We start from the raw sequence: 24,173 nt of genomic DNA on the forward strand, positions 1-24,173 counted from the left end.
CGGTTTCCAGGTTATCTTATTATCTAATTACAATACATGTATTTTAAACTTTTTTGTAAAGTTCACAAGTCGAAAATAAAAATTTCTGCATATCTTCACGTTTCAGAGGTTTCTGAACATTTTGGCATACCTCAGAAAAAAGTGTTGTGTGTAAATGTATGTACGCATGGAGACAATTTTTCGTCGACGTTTTCGGGCGCACGGATCAACCGATTTGAATGATTCAAAAAACATTCGATTTCTATTGATAGGAAGATGTGCTGATTAGTTTTTGGCAAAGGTAGATCCAGCCATTAAAATGTAACATTAAATAACATAGAAAATGACTAGATAAAAAATCAACAAAAATTTATAAAAATGCAATTACAATTATTTTCAGGCAAACCCTTTCCTTATAGAAATTTAGTCTTTATAGAAATTTTTTACTACGATCAACTTTGTAAAATAAAATTAAAATTACATGACTAAACCAAATTTTTGAAGTGAAACTTCTAGTGCGATTTCCAACGAGATGGTGATAAACATTTTTGGAGAGAAGGAAAAAAAAAGTGAAACCGAGAATTGTCTGAAATTGTTGTCTAAAAGTGTTGTAATTTTCTGAAAATTTAGATTTTTCAACGTTTTAAAAAAAAATAATACTGACCTTAGGTTAGTAACTATCGATATTTTTTAAATGATTTATATATTTCTGCATTCCCACAATCGTCTTTATAATAATATTTCTCTTTATAAATAATTTTTTTCCATTTGAATTTCAATTACTCTCTTATTAGTTTACCATATAGAAAATACAATTATAATAATAAATAGAAGCGACGACGTTTGCGAACGTTTTGATTTATTGTTGCATCGGTGTTGCCGCATGAGAAAATGTAGAGCAGATTTAATTAATTAAAGCAAAAAATAAATAGTCATAAATAAATGATATCATTGTAAATGATTATTTGTTTGGAGTGCGGACTATATTAAAGCTAATATTAAAAGCTAACACTTCCAGAAATTTTTTTGATCATTTTGGAAGCAGTTGAGCTCTTGGGAGCTAAAAAATTCTAAAATATCCATATCAAGGACCACCATATATATATATATATATATATATATATATATATATATATATATATATAATATATATATCCTTACACTCGATAAGAAGGATAAGAATTATTTTCCCAAATAAATCGATCAAACTCTTCATAGCAACATGAGGTTAGGTTATTGACAAGGTCTGTGTTTATTTCTTCAAGTATAATTACTATACGAAATAAATCTTATCGAAAACTTTAGAAGAGTTAAGTTTAAATAAATTTATAAGTAAGTAAAATTTGTCAAATACACATATCAATTATATAGCAGAAGTCCAAAAAAAACAAACAAGACATTATTTGGTAGTTGTTTGAAGTATTTTTTACATAAATGTGGTAATAAATAACAAAATATAGTAATACCCCGTTTAACGCGGGGGATACGTTCCACCAAAGTAAACAGCGCTAAAAAAAGACTATTTTACATGGAAATATTAGGGTTGAGGGAATATTGGCTTGATGGCATATTGCAGTAAAATTCGTCGTCAAGCCATATAGATAGTTGTTTATCTATTTCCTCTATATTATTTCTAAAACGGGTAATTCTAGTTGCAGAGCTTGACTTGAATAAAAAAGCGCTAAACCGAAACCACGCTAAACAAAACGGCGTTAAGCGGGGTATTACTGGATTTAAATTGTCTAAAACTGGGCCTGTGATAATATAGATATTACTGACAGCAGATGATTGGCTGTAAAAATAATTTGAGAGCTCGTCGTACAAAAATAATAACTAAATAATTTAAATGAACATAATATAACTTTTCAATTTAGTTACAGGATTTTATGACAAAAGGACAAAGTTGGCACAATTATAAGAATGACGGCGGTGCAGCAAAAGGGCGGACGCCCTAGATACGAATCCGATGGTGAAGACGAGGACAGCCCTTTGAATTTGGTCAATAAGAAAATTCTGGAGATCAAGAAAAAGATACAACTCTCAGGTGAATGATAAAATATTAATAAGTAACATTGCATGATAGAAAAATCAAATTATTATTGGTCAAGATTTTTCTCCTATCTCAATCCTTGGTGAACTGGTTATGTTAAGTTTCATAATCTATTCAATATAAAAGTATTTTTACCTAATTGAAACTTCTTTGTGTTCGGTCTTTTATCTTACTGTAAGATATCAGAATGACTTATTTTACTTCATTTTCAATTTTTTTTTGCATGTTTACACGTTAAACGACAATGTTTACACGTTAAACGTAAGTAAAATAATAGAAAAACAAGAGACTAACAAGAAGAACCTCAGGTTTACTAATACGAAATTTTGATAAAGCAGATTTTACATGAAGAATGATTTCTATAAAATATTATAGGACCATGACAAGTGGTTTATTTATAAAATTTAGTGAGTTGTATGTTATTTTTGTACTATTTATTGTTTTCATATTTCTTTTACCCAGAGGGTCAACGTAAGGCCCATTTCGAGGAGGCCGATGTGACTAAAAGGGCAATCAAAAACAAGGTGACCAGACTGAAGAGGAAAATCGTTGAATTAAAGGCCAGGATTAAGGCCACCAGGAGAGGAGGTGCAGAAGACGTTTTTGCATCAAAATGTAAGTAAAAATATAACGAATATATATATTAATGCAGTAAACGGAGAGGTAAAAGGATATAACTTCTGAATTTTTTTACTGTGCTCCGAATTGAATGAAATTTTGGAATTAGGTTCATCTTACCCTCAAGTTTAAAAGTGAAAACAATTCGGGTTGCGCCATCAACCCCCGGGGGGGATGACACCCCCTCTCAATTGTGTAATTACTTTTTTCAAAATAACGTCAGAAATCGATAGAAGAACTAATTATAAGTATATTGTAATTACACTATTGAGAAAGGGTGTCATCCCTCCGGAACCCGAATTGTTATGAACTTGAGAGTAAGATGAACCTAATTCCAAATTTTCATGCAATTCGGAGCACAGTAATAAAATTCAGACCTAAAACGCTCCGTTTACTGCACTATATCTACATTAGAGTGATCCTTAATATGGACATTTTTGAATTTCTTTGCTCCCAAGGGCTCGAATGCTTCCAAATTAATTTAAAAAAAATCTCTAAAAATTTTGAGCTCTTGATATTAACATTAAGATAGTCCGCAATTCAATTAAAAGTTTCATACATTTATTATTAAGTAAATTCTTGTGCCATCTGTGATAGCAGACTTGTAGTTTTGATGGCAATTTATCATTTAAAATTTGAGTGTCAACATCACCATTGAATAAATATTTTGCTGCAGAATTAATTTTAATGCCTTGATGAATAAATATTTCGTTAAACAGCCCACATGGATTTAATTAGAGGTTAAGTGATTTATAAGTATTTTTTGGTATCATAATGTTTTAGTTCACAGATGCTATCACAGATGGCGCAAGAATTTACTTAATGATGTATGTCAATAATAAATATACGAAATTTGTAATTGAATTGCGGACTATCTAAATGTTAATATTAAGAGCTAAAACTTTTAGAGACTTTTTCTTTATTACTTTGGAAACATTTGAGCCTTTGGGAGCAAAAAAATTCAAAAAAGTCCATATTAAGAACAACCCTAATATACATATTAAATACATTGTAATAAATAATACAAGCAACTAGATGATATCCAAGATAATTGGTGAAATATATAGTAGATATAAAGCTAATTTATAGATAATTGGTAAAATATTCTTTTTTAGGTCCTGTCGGCAAGTGCGATATTCCAGTTAAGGATAAGACTTGTGAAGAAGCTTTGCAGGTTTGTAAAATTTTTATTATTGGTTATCATCAATTAATTAATAATAAAATATTGACGTGTTTATATTATTATTATTGTCAGTAGTCCACGGTGTGAAAACATCACATTTGATTTGGCTATTTACCATTCTTTGCTTATAGTTCACTTTTTATTTCTCGAATTGATGCTTAGTTGCTAGTAGAGAAGTAATTGTCATATTATAACATTGATAGTTGGTAGTTTATTCTTTCGTTTTTCTTTAGAGTCCATGTCTCTAATCCGCACAGAGCCATTATTCAAATATATTAATTTATAATAATAACGAACTACTGGATATGATTGTATTTAAAAAAGAAAAGATGAAAAAAAAATCTTAACATTTCTATTTCATCATGACTGTTCGGTTGAGAATTGTTCTTCCTAAAGTTTTTCCTCTATTTGTCATTAATTTAAACAAATATATCAATTTGCTTGTTTTGAAACATCAAATAACCAATAGCATCAACTCTACTTAAATGACGTCATCGGCCAATGATGAATCAGAATAAAAAGAAAATTCCGTCTCTAATGTCAGTTCATATCGTAGAATTACCCCATATTCGCGTCTAAAGAAGTACTACTTCAATAAAAAGACTAGAAATAAAGTGCGGCAGCACAAGTTCGAGAAGTAAAAATTAAACTATAAACCACGAAGGGGGAAAAAAGTAAAATTAATGCGATGCTTTGAACTTGACCTTAAGCAAAAACAGTAACATTATTATTGAAGTAAAACTTCTTTAGGCGCGACTAGGGTGCAAATCCGTACAAATGCAGCAGAAGTGCGTTACGACAGATGAGATTAAATAAGAGTCGAGTGCCAATGATTCATCATTCGCTCTCGATGATATCATTTCTATACGGGTCGATTGTGATTAGTCGTCGCGTATGTGAATAGAGTCGTTGTATTAAATGGAAAATATATTTTAGGCAAAACAGATATTACAGCTGTTCAAAGAATGAGATTATATCGCCAGCGAAAAAGTAAAAAAAATACAAGCAGTCAATGAATGTATGTTAATTTTAATTACATGAAGTTCTTCAAACACAATTATTACATGATAAGTGAAGTTGCAAAAACAATATTTGTTTAGGCGTTGTTTAACATAATCCACTGTGTTAAAGAATTTATCAATCAGAAATTACATAATTTCACTAATGAAGGTTCGAGTCCTAAATGCTAATTACAATGACAAACCGATCATGTCGTATTTGAAGTATGACTTTAGTTACATTATTGTTTTTAAACATTATAAATATTTTTAATGCTATTATAAATACATAATTTATATTTTATCATTATAAAAAAGTGTATAATGATTGAGACACTAATAAATGTGTGCATCGGGAGTGTTACTATATTACTAATAAACATTAGCTCAAAATTGTTATATGATGTATATATTTTTACTTGAATGCCATCTTGTACAGTAGCAATTAAGTTTTACTTCAATCGCGTGTGAACCTTTGCGCACAATTTTTATTATTATTATTATTATTAAAGGCTGCAGATTTAAAAGAAACCGAACTAAGAAAGCGCTTAGACCTGCTCCGGGATCTGAGGCGTCGCAGGCGTAAAGAGATGGCAGCACTTGCTCGGCGGTTCCGGGAAGCAGTGGCGCTCAGTCACGCCGGGAACGGAATTCCGGAACCTCCGGCCAGTGCCGGAGCAGGAGGCGGAGAGAAAAACGACAAACTTAAGGTAATAATAATAACAAAAAAGAGTGCGCGTAAGGATCACACGCGATTGAAGTAAAACTTATTTCATTTACTACATACATTCATTTACTGTTTGTATTTTTTTACGTTTTCGCTGACGACATAATTTCATTCCTTGAACAGCTGTAATATCCGTCTTGCCTAACAAATTGAAGCCATACTTTTATATTTGTTTTATTTATCAAGCCCTGCACATAGCTTGATCTATGAATCATTTTCTTTTTTATGTGAACGTTAATGCAATGATCATCATCAATATTACGAGGTAATAAATTAACCATATAATTAATGTCAACAGGCATATTTATAATTTGGCCAAACATTCCAAATTGTCCATTTGCATGTCGCAATCGTCTAATTTGCATGAAACACAACCTAGGTGAAATTAACCTTTCAGATACAGTATCTAGTTTTGGGTAGATAAATTGGTATAGGTGGAAATACAAACCCGTTAAATTTACACAAAGTGGGAATGTTACCCGAATTTAATATCTTTCGACAAGTTTGACATCCAACCTGATTATTTGAATCAATATTCAGAAAACCATTATTAAGAATTTGTTTTTGAGCATCATTTGATATTTCTAAGCCACTTTGAAGCCAAAGTCAATCAATCACACACAAAACATACATAGCCAAAGCTATCATTTCTTACGCGGCGCAGATTTTTTTCCTTAGTTTTATTATTTATTTGCGATCATTTGCACTACAATTATTTATGGGGGACGGGATAAAATATTCTTCCGATCCTGACATTTTTATTAACTCACGAATTATACTGCTAACGCATGTCGCGCCTAAAGAAGTTTTACTTCAAAAAATGTTTAGAGACTACGAGCTAAATACAAAACTCAAGTGAGAGTCGACACATTTTGTTTTGTTTTTGACATATGATTTGACATTTCGAATAATTGAGATAGCTGCGCTTACTAGCGTCGTAAGCGCGAATCATGCAAGCGATTACTTTACACCCATGTCGCGCCTAAAGAAGTTTTACTTCAAAAAATTCATCATCATTACTGTAATTGTAATAATAAAATTCATCATATAGAGATATGACACCAATTTGGGTTGCATTATATAAAAACCAACATAGTTAACTAGTAGAAAGTTAAAAACAGCTTATTATTATTATATTATATAAAACCCTTATAATCTATATCCTCAATCTATTTCCCTTTCAGCAAGCTTCGTTAGAAAACCGTGCCGAAAGAGCCCGAGTGCTTCGATTCGAGAGCGAACACGTCCGACGAGAGTATCGAAGGATGCGTTTGGCCCTGCAGCAGGACAGGGCTTCACACGATGTGCGTTTGCAACAGGCCAAGGAGCAGTGGCAGGAAATGTCGAAGGAGATAGAAAAACTGCAGGTAACTAGGAAATAATCCTGCTACACTCTAAATAAAAAAAATTAAAACAGGAAATTGGAAAAAATTCCATTTGTTATATTTAGCAAAAACCTTGATAATATTGTTTTTTTTTTATCTAGAATGCTTATACCCAAGCGGCTCGCCTCCGAGACAAGACAAGAGCACTGCTCCACGCCAGGGAGCAAGGAGCAGCTCGTGCAGCAAGCGCTAGGAGCAAAAAGACGGAAGAGTTACGTGGTCAAGTGCAGCAGAGAAAATTACAATTGGAGAGATTGGAACGTACCATTTTTCCAGCAGGTAAAAGAAAATAACTAAACACTAGAGATTGAAGTGAGTGAAAAATGTAGATGTGTTGAATCGTGTAAAACCATGGACTATAGTCCACGACTTTTTAACAAAAATGGAATGAGTGAATAATGTGGATGTTTTGACACGTTTACATTGTAGTGAAAAACCATGGGCTCTCTACTATCTTGTTAGAAACCTGGATATGACCTAGTAAAAACTATTCCCGGTCAGCTTGATATCAAGCAGCATGACATCAAATTTCCACTTGAAGGTGTAGATTCCAAATATAATCCCAAGTAAAAATCGCCTTTCCTGGTTATATAGCTGTATATAAAAATGTTTTATCTTAATATGTCGCATCCAGAACGAAATGCTACTGGAATGCCTTGCAAAAACAACTATTAAAATTCCTTGTAATATGGAAGTTTGTAATTTAAAACAAAAGAGTTGGGTCATACGCGATTGAAGTAAAACTTATTTGCTACTGTACAAGATGGCATTTAAGTTAAAGATAAATACGTCATATAACAATTTTGAATAATGTTTATTAGTAATATGGTAACACTCGTGATGCACACATTTATTAGTGTCGCGACCATTATACACATTTATATAATGATAAATTATAAATTTTATAATTATAATAGCATTAAAAATATGTATAATATTTAAAAACAATAATGTAATTAAAGTCATTCTTCAAATATGACATGATCGGTTTGTTATTGTAATTAGCATTTTGTACTCGAACCTTCATTAGAAAAATGAAGTAATTGCTGATTAATAAATTCTATAATATTCGTTCACACAGTGAATTATGTTAAACGACGCCTAAACAAATACTGTTTTCGCAACTTCACTCATCATGTAATAATTGTGCTTAAAGAACTTCATGTAATTAAAATTAACATACATTCATTGACTGCTTGCATTTTTTTTACTTTTTCGCTGGCGATATAATCTCATTCTTTGAACTGCTGTAATATCTGTCTTGCATAAACAATATTTTACATTTTAATAACTTCAAAGATTTACAGAAACTACGAATAATATATAAATAATTTCTAATCAATAAACTTACGTTTAGTACACGGCACAAATCTTTAATTTGTTTTATCATTTTCAAGGAACAGAGTAAAATATTCTTCTGATTCAGGCGTTTTTTCATTAAATCAAGATTTGTACTGCGATGTAACTTTAAAATATTTATTTATCTATGCCGAATTCCTTGTTGATATCGGTACACATACAACGTTGATGCCGGTACGCATACAACGAAAGATCTCTATTCACATACACGACGACTAATCACAATCGACCCGTATAGAAATGATTTCATCGAGAGCGAATGACGCACAGTTCTGGCGTAACGCTATTTCCATTGCATTTGTACGGATTTACACCCTAGTCGCGCCTAAAGAAGTTTTACTTCAAAAATGATAATCAAAAAATTTGCCAATTGGAACAAAATTATCCAGGACAGGCAAAATCTTTTCTTACCACTATATTTCTGTAATACTGACTACATTAAAAAATGTATATTATAGAGTTGATGACTTGGCAAGTGTTTTATGAATGGCATTCGTTTTATCCACTTTACATGACAATTTGATTTTCCGGATTAATATTTTTAAAATTTGGAACCCGTTTTGGAAATTCGAATTATATTCTTCTCAATTTAATTTACAATATATTGATAAAACAAAATTCTTGATATTGCTGCTGCTTGTTATCAGGCTGCCTCAGAACCTTAAGGTTGCAAGACCAACCCACCTACTACAGAGCCACGGCAAGTCTTCAACATTCTGAACCTTGTTGCACTTTCGTGTTCATAGCGATTTATGTTTAGCAATACTAAAACTATATTTACTTTTAAACATATTTATAATTTTAAGTAAGAATGGAAGTCACTACTGCTTGATAACAGGTTGTCCTGAAACTTTATGGTTGCAAGTGCAACGTAAAATTTCTAATATATAATATATATATTTCTGAATCTTGTTGCAATTTCAAGTTCATAGCGACTTATGTTTAGCAATACTAAAAAAGAACTATGACTTTTAAACATATTTAGATTTATAATTTTAAGTCAAAATGGAAGTCACTACTGCTTGATAACAGGTTGTCTTGAAACTTTATGGTTGCAAGTGCAACGTAAAATTTACAATATCTTATTCCCTATTTATTATTAATTTTTTAGCCGGTGGGAGCAGACTGCTGCAACATCAAGATAGCGAAACTGAAAACGGGCAACAGCAGCAGCGTGCTGACCAGCAGCAGAACGAGGAGGACGAACGTCTAGAAAAGTTGTTCCAAGTTTTAAAAGACGCCACCGGTAATGAACATAAATGTTATGGCAAGGCCATGTTATGAAGAGCTTTCCATACTAAATATTGACAAAAGCCATGTGGTTGCTGTGCAGTCCGGCGTATTTCTCAGATTGTCAGATAGAAAACTGAACCTAGAAATGGCACAACGATCTTAGACAACAGGGTCTTTCTGACCCAGCTTCAGAACATACGAGTGACTTTGCAGTTTATGTGTAAAACGCCTGAATGCACAGCAAATACATGACATTTTGACAGTATTCAGTAAAATTTATTAGCATAATGTATGGAAGTTGGAGCGTAACATGGCCTTGCCATAACATATGTCTGTTATGCGGCAGAATCAGTCCGATAATCTTCCAGATTCTCCATTCTTCAACATTTATTTTTTATCCAGGTGCTACCAGTACCGAAGAAGTTTTGGCAAGATTCGAAGCCCAACGCCAATCTTCGGAACGTCTGCTCCGTTTGCGCCGAGACGCCGAAGCAGACAAGCAAAAATTGGAGCAGAAACGGGAGCAGAAATTGGCTCGGTTGGAGGCATTCAAGTGCACTGACGATGCCAGCACCCGAGACGCGTGAGTAAAAGAAATTAAATAAAAATATTATAAAATTAAAGTGAAATTAAAGTAAAAAAGTAAAACGAAATTAAAGAAAAAAAGATTAGTGTAACGAGAGTCTTATTGAATTTTATTCTATAATTATATTTAAGTGCACAATGTGGAGTGCATTCCATAAATAACTAAATGTATATTTAATTAAAACTCATTACTTTACTATTCTACGATGATTTATTAGACATCGATCTATAATAATAATTTAATACATTCTTTTGTTTCTATATTGCAAATGTCATGGCACATTTAACCTAATTTGGAGCAAATTTGCTCCACAATGTTTTGTACATATATTCAAATATATATGAAACATTTGAAATTTATTTATAACAAAGGTGAAAATGATAAATTTTGCTAACACGAGTGATATATCTGCCGTTCATATATCTTACTCTGTCACTCTACAAAGTTGCGCATAAGTCGTTCTCTTTCGCTCCAATGATGTGAAGTCAATATCAATAGCGATATTTTCTCTCTGTTTTGCATCCTTCGCTCTCTTTCGCTCAAATTGTATAGCTGTCTCTTTCTCTCTCCGTACGTAATATCTTTCATCTCACTCGCGTAATAAAAAAAGAGTGCGCGTAAGGTTCACACGTGATTGAAGTAAAACTTATTCGCTACTGATGACATTAAAGTAAAAATAAATACATCATATAACAATTCTGAACAATGTTTATTAGTAATATGGTAACACTCGTGATGCACACATTTATTAGTGTCGACCATTATACATATTTATATAATGATAAATTATAAATTATATATTTATGATTGCATTAAAAATATTTAAAATATTTGAAAACAATAAAGTAATTAAAATCATACTCATAAATACGACATGATCGGTTTGTCATTGTAATTAGCATTTAGGACTTGAATCTTTATTGAAGAAGTGAAATAATTGGTGATTAATAAATTCTATAATATTCGTCAATACAGTGGATTATGTTAAACAACGCCTAAACAAATATTGTTTTCGCAACTTCACTCATCATGCAATAATTATGTTTGAAGAACTTCATGTAATTAAAATTAACATACATTAATTGACTGCTTGTATTTTTTTTATTTTTTCGCTGGCGATACAGTCTCATTCTTTGAACAGCTGTAATATCTGCCTTGCCTAAAAATATTTTCCATTATAATAACTTTAAAGATTTATAGAAACTACGAATAATATAGAAATAATTTCTAATTAATAAACTAACGTTAAGTACACGGCACAAATGTCTCATTTGTTTTAATTTTTTACTATAATTAAATAAATAATTGAAATTTTACGATGGCCAATCACAATCGACCCGTATAGAAATGATCTCATCGAGAGCGTATGACGAACAGTCCGGGCGTAACGTATTTCCGTTGCTTTTCCACAGATTTACTCCCTAGACGAGCCTAAAGAAGTTTTACTTCAAAAAATTCAAACTTGTTTCATTATTTTTTATTTTTTCAGGAGTGAAGAAGAGTTGGAGAAGACAACTATTAGGATAAGCGAATTGGACGCCGAGTACGAGACAAAAATGTCGGAATTTCGAAGATCTTTGGATATAATAAGAGTTATTCGTGAAGCGATCGGAAAACTTACATTGAGGTAAGATATGTGACTAATTTTAATCGATTTTTGGAAAATACAGTTGAATGTGACATTGTTATTGGCTTTCAGCTTAATAAAAATGTAAAAAGTGAGAGACATGGACATTAAAGAGCCAATTCTCCGAAGAAATAGACCATAACATAGATTTGTTATGGCAACGCTTCTTTTTGGTACTAAAATCTGTGCAAATGCTATATATTTGCTGTGTGATCAGGCGTTTTACACATAAAATGCAACTTTATTTATATGTTATTAAGCCATAACACAAAGATGCAATTATGATAACATTGTTTTTTCGTCATTTGTGCGTTTTCTAGTCTAGGTTCTATATTAAACACGCCTGACTGCACAACAAATTCATTGCATTTCCACAGCTGTTGCCATGACAATGCTATGTTATGGTCATTTTACCGAAACATAGCTTCTAAATGGACTATTCTCGGATAAGCTAGATTGTTTTATCTTATAGAAAGATAAGCAAGCAAAACCAAAAAATTGGGTACTTTCAGATTCTATAATAGTCTTAACGATATTATTAACTTCCCGTAGGGCAAATTATAGTAATCGCAAAAAAATCAAAAATGAAAATTTTTATATATCTCTACGATTCAGAAGTTTCTGAACATTTTGGCATACCTTAGAAAAAATGGATGTATGTGTGTGTGTGTGTGCGCGTAGTATGTGTGTGTGTGTGTGTGCGCGTAGTATGTATGTGTGTATGTATGTATGTACGTGTGTGTATGTATGTGCGGATACAAATTTTCGTCGACGATTTCGGGAACACGGATCAACCGATTTGAATAATTCAAAAAACATTTGATTCGTATTGATAAGGAGACGTGCTGATTAGTTTTTGGCGAAGGCAGGTCTAGCCTTTCCGAAGATACGGGGCAAAAAGTGCCGAAAACGGTAACTCAGTTTTTAAGAGAACGGAGCGTCCGATTTGAATAATTCAAAAAACATTTCACTTGTATTGATAAGATGAAGATTGTATCGATAAAATTTTCATGAAGGTAGGTCTAGCGGTTTCGGAGATATGGAGGAAAAAGTAAAAAAATAAGCCATTTGGCGGTCAAAAATGATCATTAGACATATGCACATATGTCAAAATAAAGAAAAAAAAAATTTTTTTTTAATTTTTTTTTTAAAAAAAAAGTAATTTTTTGTCCAATTTATAGTTTCTCAAAAATCTTATTTTTTCAAAGTAATTTTTTTTCAAAAATGTTAATCGTTTTTAAAAAAATAATAATTTTTGGTACGGAAAGTTCCAGCAATTTGCCTTAAGGCACGATGCCTTAATTGCCTTAAGACAGAATTCCACTTACAGCTAGTCTTACTTTACCTTAGGTTTTTTGTAAGCAAACGAGAATACACTTTGTGACATGTCTTGAAATGCAATCATCTAATAATTCATGACAAGATGAGAAAACAAGATTACCCAAAATTAGGACAATTAAAATACAAATTCATTAACTATGAAAAATTAGTTTATAATTTTTATCATTGGTACAGAATGCAGCAGTTTTCGGACCCTTCCACACCGGTTTCGGAGAAGACAACTCCTGTTTATGAAGCAGGGCCATTTCTGCAGCAGGTAAATTAGCAAAATAAAATAACAATAGAGAATCTACAACACTTTACTTATATAATGTTAAAAATTAATATAAAAAATTAGAGCAAACTCATCCTAATGCAAACTTCTCTCCTAATTTATCCTAAGTACCTTAAGAAAAAAAATCCATCCAATGGATTTCTTTAGTTCTTTACTATAAAATTACAGAACAAGAGACCCTCCATTAATCACATGATCGATTTTAAGGATTTTTAAAGGTTTTTTCCTCCTTGGTAATATATTTAAAATTTCTCCTCCTCCAAAAGTAATCTTCGACTAAGTCACAAGTATTTATAATTGTTATCCTTTATCTTTTATCAGACGGATGATCAAAAAGCAGATCTACTGCACCAAGAGCGTCTCCTGCTCCAAAATTTGGAGCAGATGCTATCCGATTTCAAATGTTTGCTGCTGAGGACGCACGAGGCCTGCTCCGACGCTTTGGAGGTCGGCACGTTCTCTTTGGAGGAGGAAGAGTTAGATAGTGAGAAGATTGTAGCAGAAGCAGATAATAAGGTGAGAAAAGGATAATTATATTGTTAAGTTAAGGATTATATAGTAGACACTGATAAAGTCACTGATAAAGGCAGGTGCAGGATATGGGAGTATCATTTATTTTCTTCTTCAAGAAAAGAAATTTTTTTTCCAAGCTTTAAACTTTCTCATTCTTAACATTTCTGGCTCATAAAATTGTGTCGTCATGGCAACGCTCTCTTACGCTTGTTCTTGGTATTGAAAATTATGAAATGTCTATCTATTTGCTGTGTGATCAGGCGTATTTTACTTATAAACAAAGCAAGGAATAATGTTATCATAACAAAATTTTAGATGGTGCAGTATCTTAACATTGTTCCTTGCTTGTTTATATGTAAAATACTTGCCGTGGCTAAGTAGTAAAAGCATTGGTCTTGCAATAACAAGTTTTAAGAACAACCTGATATCAAGTAGTAGTTACTTTCATTTTGACTTAAAATTATAAATCTGAATATGTTTAAAAGTAAACATAGTTAATTGCAAGAATGTTTAGAACCTTGAAGACTTGCCGTGGCTCTGTTGTAAGAGGTTTGGCGTTGTAACCATACGGTTTCGGGGCAACCTGATATCAAGCAGTGGCAGTATCAAGATATTTGTTTTCTCTTACAATTAGATCTAGTAAAAATAAATGAAAGAAAAACAATGGGTATTAAACATAATATAATAATGACAAATATCAAATATGGATAGAAAATCGTTAGGTTGCCTTCTAAAAAGTTGTTAAAAAATTTCTGATACTAATTCAAGAAGAAGATTATAACCCCGTTAAGACGATTATGCTTTGTACAATTCATCGCCTAATACGTTAGTTTAGCTTTTTGATGATAAAAGATAAATGCAAAATAAAGATTAGTGGTGTATGGCATCGTGGATCGATATAAATTGCTGGAACTTCCCGTATTGAATTAAAATTTTGAAAGTACCGAATATTTTATATATTCAAAAATTTAAAAAAAAAAAAAATGAAATAAAAGATGTTTTTCTTTTCCCAAAAAAATCGTTTTGTCAACCCAAGCAGAAAGTTTTTTGCAACATTCAAATCAGATGCTTAGTTCTTTCAAAAACTGCCATTTTTTCCGCATTTAGCTCGATATCTCCAAAACGCCTGAACCTGCCTTTGCCAAAAACTAATCGCCACTTCTCCCTACCAATACAATTTGAATAATTTTTAAATCATTCAAATCGGATGACCCGTTTTCTTAAAAACTCGATTTCTATTTTCTGCACTCTTTGCTCTGTAACTCCGTAACGACTGGACCTGCCTTTGCCAAAAACTAATCAGCACGTCTCCTTATCAATAGGAATCGAATGTTTTTTAAATCATACAAATACGTGCTCCGGGGACAAAAAATTGTATCTATACACACACTCATCAATTTTTTCTGAAGTATGCCAAAATGTTCAGAAACCTATGAAACGTGAATATGTAAAAATGTTCAATTTCGATTTTTGGACTATAACTTACCCTACGGGAAGTTAATAATATAGTAAATAGATTCTCACCTAGTTGTGAGAAATTGAAACTTTTTTTTTTTAGTAAACATTGCAAAAATATCCTTAGTGGCTATTAAAAGATCTATGTTATTTTAGAGTAATTTAAGAGACAATAGAAAACAAAGTTAATTGGTATTAAATTTTGTTTTGAAAAATCTTAAAACGACCCAATCGACTCTTAATGAACATATAAAATAACAACAATTTTTATTTGTAAATTATTTTTGTCCCATTTCTTAATGAAAATAAAAGATTTAACACCTTCCTTAATGTTTAACAAAACCTTATCTCCATTTACTATATAAATAAAACTAAAAAAAAAGATATACCCCTGGCGGGACTCGAACCCGCAGTCCCCGGCTTAGGAGGCCGATGCCTTATCCATTAGGCCACAAGGGCTTACGACAACGCACGCTTAAACGACAATGACAACGCACAGGACGAACGCGAATTGTAAACGATTGCGAATTACACCTGACTCGACATATTAATTAATTATCCATTCGTTAATTGTTCATATATATATATATATAAATAAGAATATATGCACAAATATGTGTATTAATATTGTGTTGTGATGTGGATTAATTGTCTCGTTTAATCAGCTGTCAAAAGCACAGAGTGCCGCCATTTTAATTTTTGACAGTTCTCGATATATCGATATTATTAATAGATTTTAATTTAACATCGACCGCTTTATTTAAAATTAACAATAATTGTATTTGAAAATATATAAAAATAATATACATATTATTTTATAATTATCTTTATAAATGTATAAATTTATATTTGGTTTGAATAATTGTATTCAGCTGTCAATTTAAAGTGCCGCCATTTAAATTTTTGACAGTTTTCGATATATCGATATTTGTAATAAATTTTATTTATCTTTGACTATTTTATTCAAAATTAACAATATGTGCATTTGAAAATATAAAAATAATGTTTATATCATTTTATAATTATCTTTATAAATGAATATTTCAATATAATGTTTATAAAAGCATGTTTGAATAATTGTATTCAGATGTCAATTTAAAGTGCCGCCATTTAAATTTTCGACAGTTTTCAATATATTACTCGTATAAGTTTTGACCGTTTTATACAAAATTATCAAATAAAAAAAAACAAATACATACATTGCAAGATATATAAAATAAGTTTATATCATTTTATAACTATCAAAATTATTAAAATAACTAGTTAAAAATCGGCTCACATACATACTTTTTCCAAATGTTGGTCCCATTCGATTCAGAATGACTTGAAACGTCGAGAAAACATAAAATTAGCAAATCGGATTTTTTGGCAAAAACACAAATTTCACCTTCGGGAATAATTAACTAATAATTAACTTTGGAGGAATATTTTAGCACACCTTAAAAAAATGGATGTACGTGTGTGTGTGTGTGTGTATGTGTGTGCGGATAAAGTTTTCGCCGACGATTTCGGGAACACGGATCAACCGATTTGAATCATTCAAAAAACATTCAATTTGTATTGATCTAGAGACATGCTGATTAGTTTTTGGCAAAGGCAGGTCTATCCATTTCGAAGATACGGGGCAAAAAGTGCCAAAAAAGTTAATTCAGTTTTTGAGAGAACGGATCATCCGATTGAATTAATTAAAAAAAACACTTTGCTTGAGTAGATGGTGTGCAAAATATGCTTTTACAGAAAGTTTCGTAATTTTAAAAATTAAAAAAATTCAAAGTTTCAAGAAAATTTACATCATTTTGTAAAAAAAAACTAAATTTTGAAAAGTTAAAAAAAATATTGAAATTAAAAAAAAACGATTTCTTACAAAAATTTGAGAATATGTATTTCGAAATTTTCATAAAAATCTAATATTTTCAAATTCTCAAAAAATAAAAAAAAACTTTTTTTTTATATTATGTAACCTGATTAATAAATTGTAACACCCATTGAGTATTTGAAAAATAATATTATTAAAAAAAGTATTCTAAGTATAATCAATTTATTTATAAAAAAGAGGTAGCCTGGTGTACACTTGGAAACCACTGCTTTAAATGTATAAATTTCATATTATATATGGAAAATAATTAAATTTTATTACCTTATTTGCAGCCGACCCTGGAGCAACCGGGAGAACGAAAATTCACAGGGCCCCCCAAGAGCTATTCGGACCTCGTAGATTTCACAAGGAAGCCCCCTGTGCGATCTGCTTCACATGAAAAGGCTAGCGCAGGTAAATAATAGAAAATACCACACTAGTTTAAAATATATATAAACTTTCTTAATTATTCATCACCTTTGCTTAAAACTATTTAATTGAAAATATTTAAAATAATTAGTATTACAATTTGTACAAAATGGCGTCCATTTTGTAGCAACTGTCAAACATTATTATCCTAGGCAATAACAAAATATAATATTTATATATAAACTAATGCATTTCAAATCACAAACACCATATTTTGTAGAACCTCATTTGAATAATCACTTGAATTAGTATAAATGTCATATTGTAACATAAATGTGCAAAAATTAATTCATAACACACCGTATAGGTTATGTTATTAACGGACTAGTATTAAATAGCACTTTGTTGCACAAATTATAGTAATAACTTTTATTTAAACATGTCGGATATTAGTAATAAAAATTCTTTACGACAAATCTCTTTATAAAGAGTCTTGTGAATTATTTTGCACAAAATCAAGCACTAACATTGCCAAAACTATTAAAAATATTAAACACAACTTGACACTTGTACGAAAATAGTTAAATGAGTGAAGTTAAACGTGAAGTTAAATTAGTGTTGCCCAATCCCAAATCCTGATGTAAAAATAAACTTATTTTTGCACAAGTTAAATAATAAAAAGAATTGCTTATATTGAGCAAATTAAACGTTAAAATGATATAAATAAATGAATACAACTGTAATTTGTATATATAAAATTATTTTAGATAAACTTACCAGCAGACACGCATGTTCACCGACATTTTGAATTGCAATTGTAATATTTCAAACAATAATCAATATGAATATTCAATCTAAATTTACATTAACTATAGACATTTATGTATCTTTTATAATTATTTGTTTTTTATGCAGGAACTGATGATGACGAAGAAGCTCCATCTCGTGGTTTCCTGAAACGTCAAGCCCAGTTGATAGTCGATGCAAAATCTAGGAGAAAAACGTTCAGGGCACCAAGAAAATAATAATATGATAATACTTTAACAATATGAAATCTAAAGTAACAAAATATCCATTTAGAAAGAGTACAAAAGAAGCAAAATTCTAAAGCCAAAATATGGCCACTTTTATATAACTTACATCACTCTCAGATAACTTGCAACACTCTCAGACGACTTGCAACACTCTCAGACGACTTGCAACACTCTCAGACGACTTGCAACACACTCAGACAACTTGCAACATTCTCAGACGACTTGCAACACTCTCAGACAACTTGCAACACTATCAGACAACTTGCAACACTATCAGACGACTTACAACACTATCAGACGACTTACAACACTATCAGACGACTTGCAACACTATCAGACGACTTGCAACACTATCAGACGACTTGCAACACTATCAGACGACTTGCAACACTATCAGACGACTTGCAACACTCTCAGACCAACCACAACACTCTCAGGCGACTTGCAACTGTCTCAGGCGACTTGCAACTGTCTCAGGCGACTTGCAACTGTCTCAGGCGACTTGCAACTGTCTCAGGCGACTTGCAACTGTCTAAGGCGACTTGCAACTGTCTAAGGCGACTTGCAACTGTCTCAGACGACTTGCAACTGTCTCAGACAACTTGCAACTGTCTCAGACGACTTGCAACTGTCTCAGACGACTTGCAACTGTCTCAGACGACTTGCAACTGTCTCAGACGACTTGCAACTGTCTCAGGCGACTTGCAACTGTCTCAGACAACCTGCAACTGTCTCAGGCGACTTGCAACTGTCTCAGGCGACTTGCAACTGTCTCAGGCGACTTGCAACTGTCTCAGGCGACTTGCAACTGTCTCAGGCGACTTGCAACTGTCTCAGGCGACTTGCAACTGTCTCAGGCGACTTGCAACTGTCTCAGGCGACTTGCAACTGTCTCAGACGACTTGCAACACTCTCAGACGACTTGCAACACTCTCAGACGACTTGCAACACTCTCACATGACCTGCAATATCATCAGACAATTTGCAACACTCTCAGACGACTTGCAACATTCTCAGACGACTTGCAACACACTCAGATAACTTGCAACACTATCAGACAACTTGCAACACTATCAGACGACTTGCAACAGTCTCAGACAGCTTGCAACACTCTTGAATAGCTTGAAATACTCTGAGATGACTTGTAACACTCTGACACAACTTGCAACACTCTCAGATAATTGTCAACACTCTCAGATAATTGTCAACACTCTCAGACAATTGACAACCCTCTGACGCAACTTGCAACACTATCAGACGATTTGCAACATTCTCAGACAATTGACAAGACTCAACTTGCCAGACTCTCAGATAACATACAACGCTCTAGAAGAACTTGCAACACTCTCAGACTACTTGAAACACTATCAGACAATTGTCAACACTATCAGACAGTTGACAACTTTCAGGCACTATACAACATTTTCAAGCAACATATAACACTCTGAAACAACTCTTGCAACACCTTCAGACGACTTGCAAATCCTCAGACAACTCACAACATTTTCAGAAAACTCTTACTTTGTCATTTTCTATTCCTGCATTAAAAATTTTATACATTGCTAATCATATTAAAAGTTACACTTCACCCATTCTGTAAATAAACCACTACAACAACTTTTTTTAAAAAAGTCATTCATCTTCATATTCTCTTATATTTGAGAGACTTTGCAAATACATCATATATATATACTTAGGTACATAAAATATTTATCCGGTATTTCTATCATCACAACAAATCGAAGGTCGAATTCAAACAAATGAACTGAGAACTCGAGCTGGTCGATACAAAACAATTACCAAAAAACATAATAATAATAATAATATGATACAGACATGTAATTACTAACTATAAAACGAATTGACAACAAATTAATTTTGGATCGTCCAGCGAGTAAGAGTTCTTAATTAATTAATTAGGAGTCATTTCATTTGAAAATCTTATTTAGATAACAGAAACATTTAAGTCTATGTAATGCCAATACAGTTTAATTTCATTATCGAATTGATGTTGTGCCAGTACACGTACAAATAAATATATATATATATATATATATATATATATATATTATGATGCTGAATTTGATGTTGACATATGTATTAACAAAGTCTAGTAATCGAGCATAACATAAAAAAAAACATGAATTTCTTTCAAAAATTTATTTTAAATCCATACGTTTGGGCTATAATCACAGCTGCTTCATTCAGTGGAAACTAAAAATAAAATTAAAAACTAAAACAATTGAATAGGAGTGAAAAGAAAAATTATAAAGAGTAAAAAGTACTTGCAATTAGTTAATCCTAGTGTTAAATTGTAAGATTTTAATAATCCATTGTATGAGGATATGGTAATGCACTACACTATGTATTATAAACATTAAACCCGTAATTACACAATATTTTCACAAAATATTAATTTAAAAAATCACAATTGGATAGTGTGTTGTTCGTAGACTGGTTAAAGATATAATGGAGAAAGGACTTTTTAAAAAATATTTTTTACACATGTGTGGAAACCTGACTCAGAAACTCATTCTGGTGTAATATGTTTGCCATACATTAAAGAATTGTATGTTCCTTGGAAAAAACTTTTTTATAAACTTGGACTACGACTTGTAAACAATTTTAGTACAACGACTAGTACTATTTTTACCAAAACAAAAACCCTTTTAATATCGAACGACTTAGAAATCCCGTCTATCAAATAAATTGTCTAGATTGTAATTTAATTTACATAGGAGAAACAAGCCAGAACTTAATTAAACGTTTACAACAACATAAAAACAATTCAAAAAATCTGAGACAATTTAAAACTATGATTGCGGAGCATATTTATACTTTAAAACACAATATGGACTTTTCTAACCCGACTGTACTACAATTCGAACAAAATTTATTTTAATTAATTTAAATTTAATTAAAAGAATTATAGAAGGACCTTTTTTTTAACTATTTACAACAATAAAACAGTAAATAAACGGAATGAACTTAACACTATGTGCGACACAAATCTCTTTTATTTAGATAGTATTTCCAAATTTCTCACAAAACAATAAAAACGTCGCGCAAAGGATTCGCAATTCGTTCCACACATGTGTAGAATCTTGGTAAAAATATTTTTTAAAAAGTCTTTTACTCCATTATATCTTCAACCTGTCTACGAACAACACACTATCTATTTGTGATTAATTAAATTTGTATTTTGCGAAAATATTGTGTAATTACAAGTTTAATGTGTATAATACATAGTGTAGTGCATTACCATATCCTGATACCATGGATCATAAAATTTTTCCAATTTAACACTAAGATTAACTAATTGTAAGTACTTTTTACTCTTTATATTTTTTCTTTTCACTCCTATTCAATTGGTTTAGTTTTTAATTTTATTTTTAGTTTCCACTGAATGAAGCAGCTGTGATTATAGCCAAAACGTATGGATTTAAAATACATTTTTGGAAGAAATTCATGTTTTTTATTGATGTTATGCCCGATTACTAGACTTTGTATATATATATATATATATATATATATATATATATATATATATATATATATATTGCAGGTGTGTATTATTACACAACAAATTAGGCAGTGTCCATCTAATCAATTTTATACAAACAGGCAGTGTATTAATATTAAACTATATATATAGAAGTAATTATATACACAAGTGACGGAATGACATTTCGCTTAAACCGAATAAAATGTCAGACGACATTTACATTTAAATACGGGGGCAATTGTGCCTCATAACATAGCGTTGTCATGGCAACGGTAGAAAATGTCTTTATTTGCTGTACGATCAGGCGTATTTTACATATAAACAAGCAAAGAAGAATGTTATAACAGAATCCATTATTTTGTTATTGTTTATATGTAAAATACGCCTGATCGCACGGCAAATACACAGACATTTTCTCAGTTTCTCTACCTCGTTGCCATGACAACGCAATCTTATGAGGCAGAATTGCCCCCTATATATATATATTCAAGCACACAAATTATTTTAAATTTTAACAGCTCTCTCACACACACATTTCAAAAGACTTGTTTCAGTCAAATTAATTAGAATTAATAATTCGTTAAGAATATGTACAAGCCTGAAAAATCATTCGTATATAAATTTAGAACTTAATTGTAATATATACATATACACAAAAATACACTATGTATATATTTATATATATATATATATATATATATATATATATATATATACATATATACAGTGTGTATTAAATTTTTCTATAATTAAAACTTCATAAAGACTAAATCGACAAGTTTCACAATCTTTCTATCATCTTTATGAAAAATTAAGTCCATACAAACAATTCATCGACTCACAAGGAGAACTTCAAATTTACTCATCTGAGTACTTCGTGTTGATAGTCCAACTAAACCCTTAAAATATTATAGGCCTGTGAGAACGTGCTTAATCTTAATAATATGGAAAATATGTCAGACTGTAAGAAATAAATACACCTACAGTAGGCTCTAGTATGTTAAAATTATGTTTTTTTATATAATTATATAGTAAAATATTGTTAATTCATGGCTTATGAGGTCAATTATCTGATAAAATACAAATGTAGCATAGCGTTGTCATGGTAACGCTATGTTACGATTCAAATTTCATATAAATTGGTAGTAAAAACTGTCAAAATGTTATGTATTTTCTGTGTAATCAGGCATTTTACACATAAAACCTAACCTACAAAAGATACAAATATCAAATAACGTTATCATAAGTGCAACTTTCTGATAACAAATACGTAAAGTTAGGTTAAATGTGTAAAGCGCATGATCGTACAGCAAATACATAGTTTGTTGACAGTTTTTACAAACTACTCATACGAAGATAGACCCGTATTATAGTGATGTCATAACATTTATATTTTATTGGAGATAAAATTTCTAAAGTTTCACACATAAAACCTCCAGAGGTCCTAACCGCAAACGTCTAAGTATTACCATTCACGCATGTGTTATCAAAGTGCCATTTGGAGGTTAGGTTTTATGTGTGAAACGCCCGATGTACATCTAAGACACAACTTTCAGAAACTTATGGTAAAAATTTTGAATAAAAAAACAGAAACCATAATTGAAATCTGCAGAAAACACTATACGTATAACTAGCCCTGTTGGTTCTTAATACGGATTTAAGCTGGTCCTTAATATGGATATTTTGACATTTTTTTTACTCCCAGAGTCTCAAATGCTTCTATAATGATGAAAAAATATTCTCTGAAAGTTTTAGCTTCTAATATTAACTTTAAGATAGTCCGCAATTCGATCAAATACTCTTATGTAAATAACATGGGTAAAATTCTATTTGTTTTTTGGAATTTTATAACTTTGCGACAAGTGAATCAAAATTTTGAGATCAAGATTGTATTTGCTTATTTTGATCATGAATAAAAAAAATTACAACAAAAATTTGATATGTTATAAAATGAGTATTTTCTTAGAAAGAAAAACCGGGAAACTTGAATTGAATCGCGGACTATCTACAAGTTAGTATTAAGAATTAAAACTTTCATAGAATATTATTTTATCAATTTGGAACCATTTGAGACCCTGGGAG

The 24,173-nt window shown here is 31.3% G+C and overlaps 1 protein-coding gene and 1 non-coding gene across 2 annotated transcripts; one reads left to right on the top strand and one right to left on the bottom strand.

The window, feature by feature from the left end:
* Positions 1-1,899: 1,899 nt before the first annotated feature.
* On the top strand, positions 1,900-7,615 carry LOC113388501. The gene is made up of 7 exons (XM_026625875.1): positions 1,900-2,023; positions 2,492-2,644; positions 3,763-3,821; positions 5,341-5,538; positions 6,740-6,922; positions 7,042-7,219; positions 7,575-7,615. Exons 1-7 carry the CDS (start codon positions 1,900-1,902, stop codon positions 7,613-7,615), a joined length of 936 nt encoding a protein of 311 aa, XP_026481660.1.
* An 8,099-nt stretch (positions 7,616-15,714) lies between these two features.
* On the bottom strand, positions 15,715-15,787 carry Trnar-ccu. Its single transcript has one exon. It is a non-coding gene; the product is annotated as a tRNA-Arg (tRNA).
* Positions 15,788-24,173: the final 8,386 nt, after the last annotated feature.

Source organism: Ctenocephalides felis, unplaced genomic scaffold, assembly GCF_003426905.1.
Source record: "Ctenocephalides felis isolate EL2017-DRISC unplaced genomic scaffold, ASM342690v1 CF-g0.4_SCAFFOLD_03572, whole genome shotgun sequence".
NCBI classification, from domain to species: domain Eukaryota; kingdom Metazoa; phylum Arthropoda; class Insecta; order Siphonaptera; family Pulicidae; genus Ctenocephalides; species Ctenocephalides felis.

Coding starts and splice junctions, on each gene's coding strand:
- LOC113388501 (XM_026625875.1), top strand. CDS start 1,900: ATGACGGCGGTGCAGCAAAAGGGCGGACGCCCTAGATACGAATCCGAT. Junction 2,645..3,762: donor AGACGTTTTTGCATCAAAAT/GTAAGTAAAAAT, acceptor ATTCTTTTTTAG/GTCCTGTCGGCAAGTGCGAT. Junction 6,923..7,041: donor AGGAGATAGAAAAACTGCAG/GTAACTAGGAAA, acceptor TTTTTTATCTAG/AATGCTTATACCCAAGCGGC.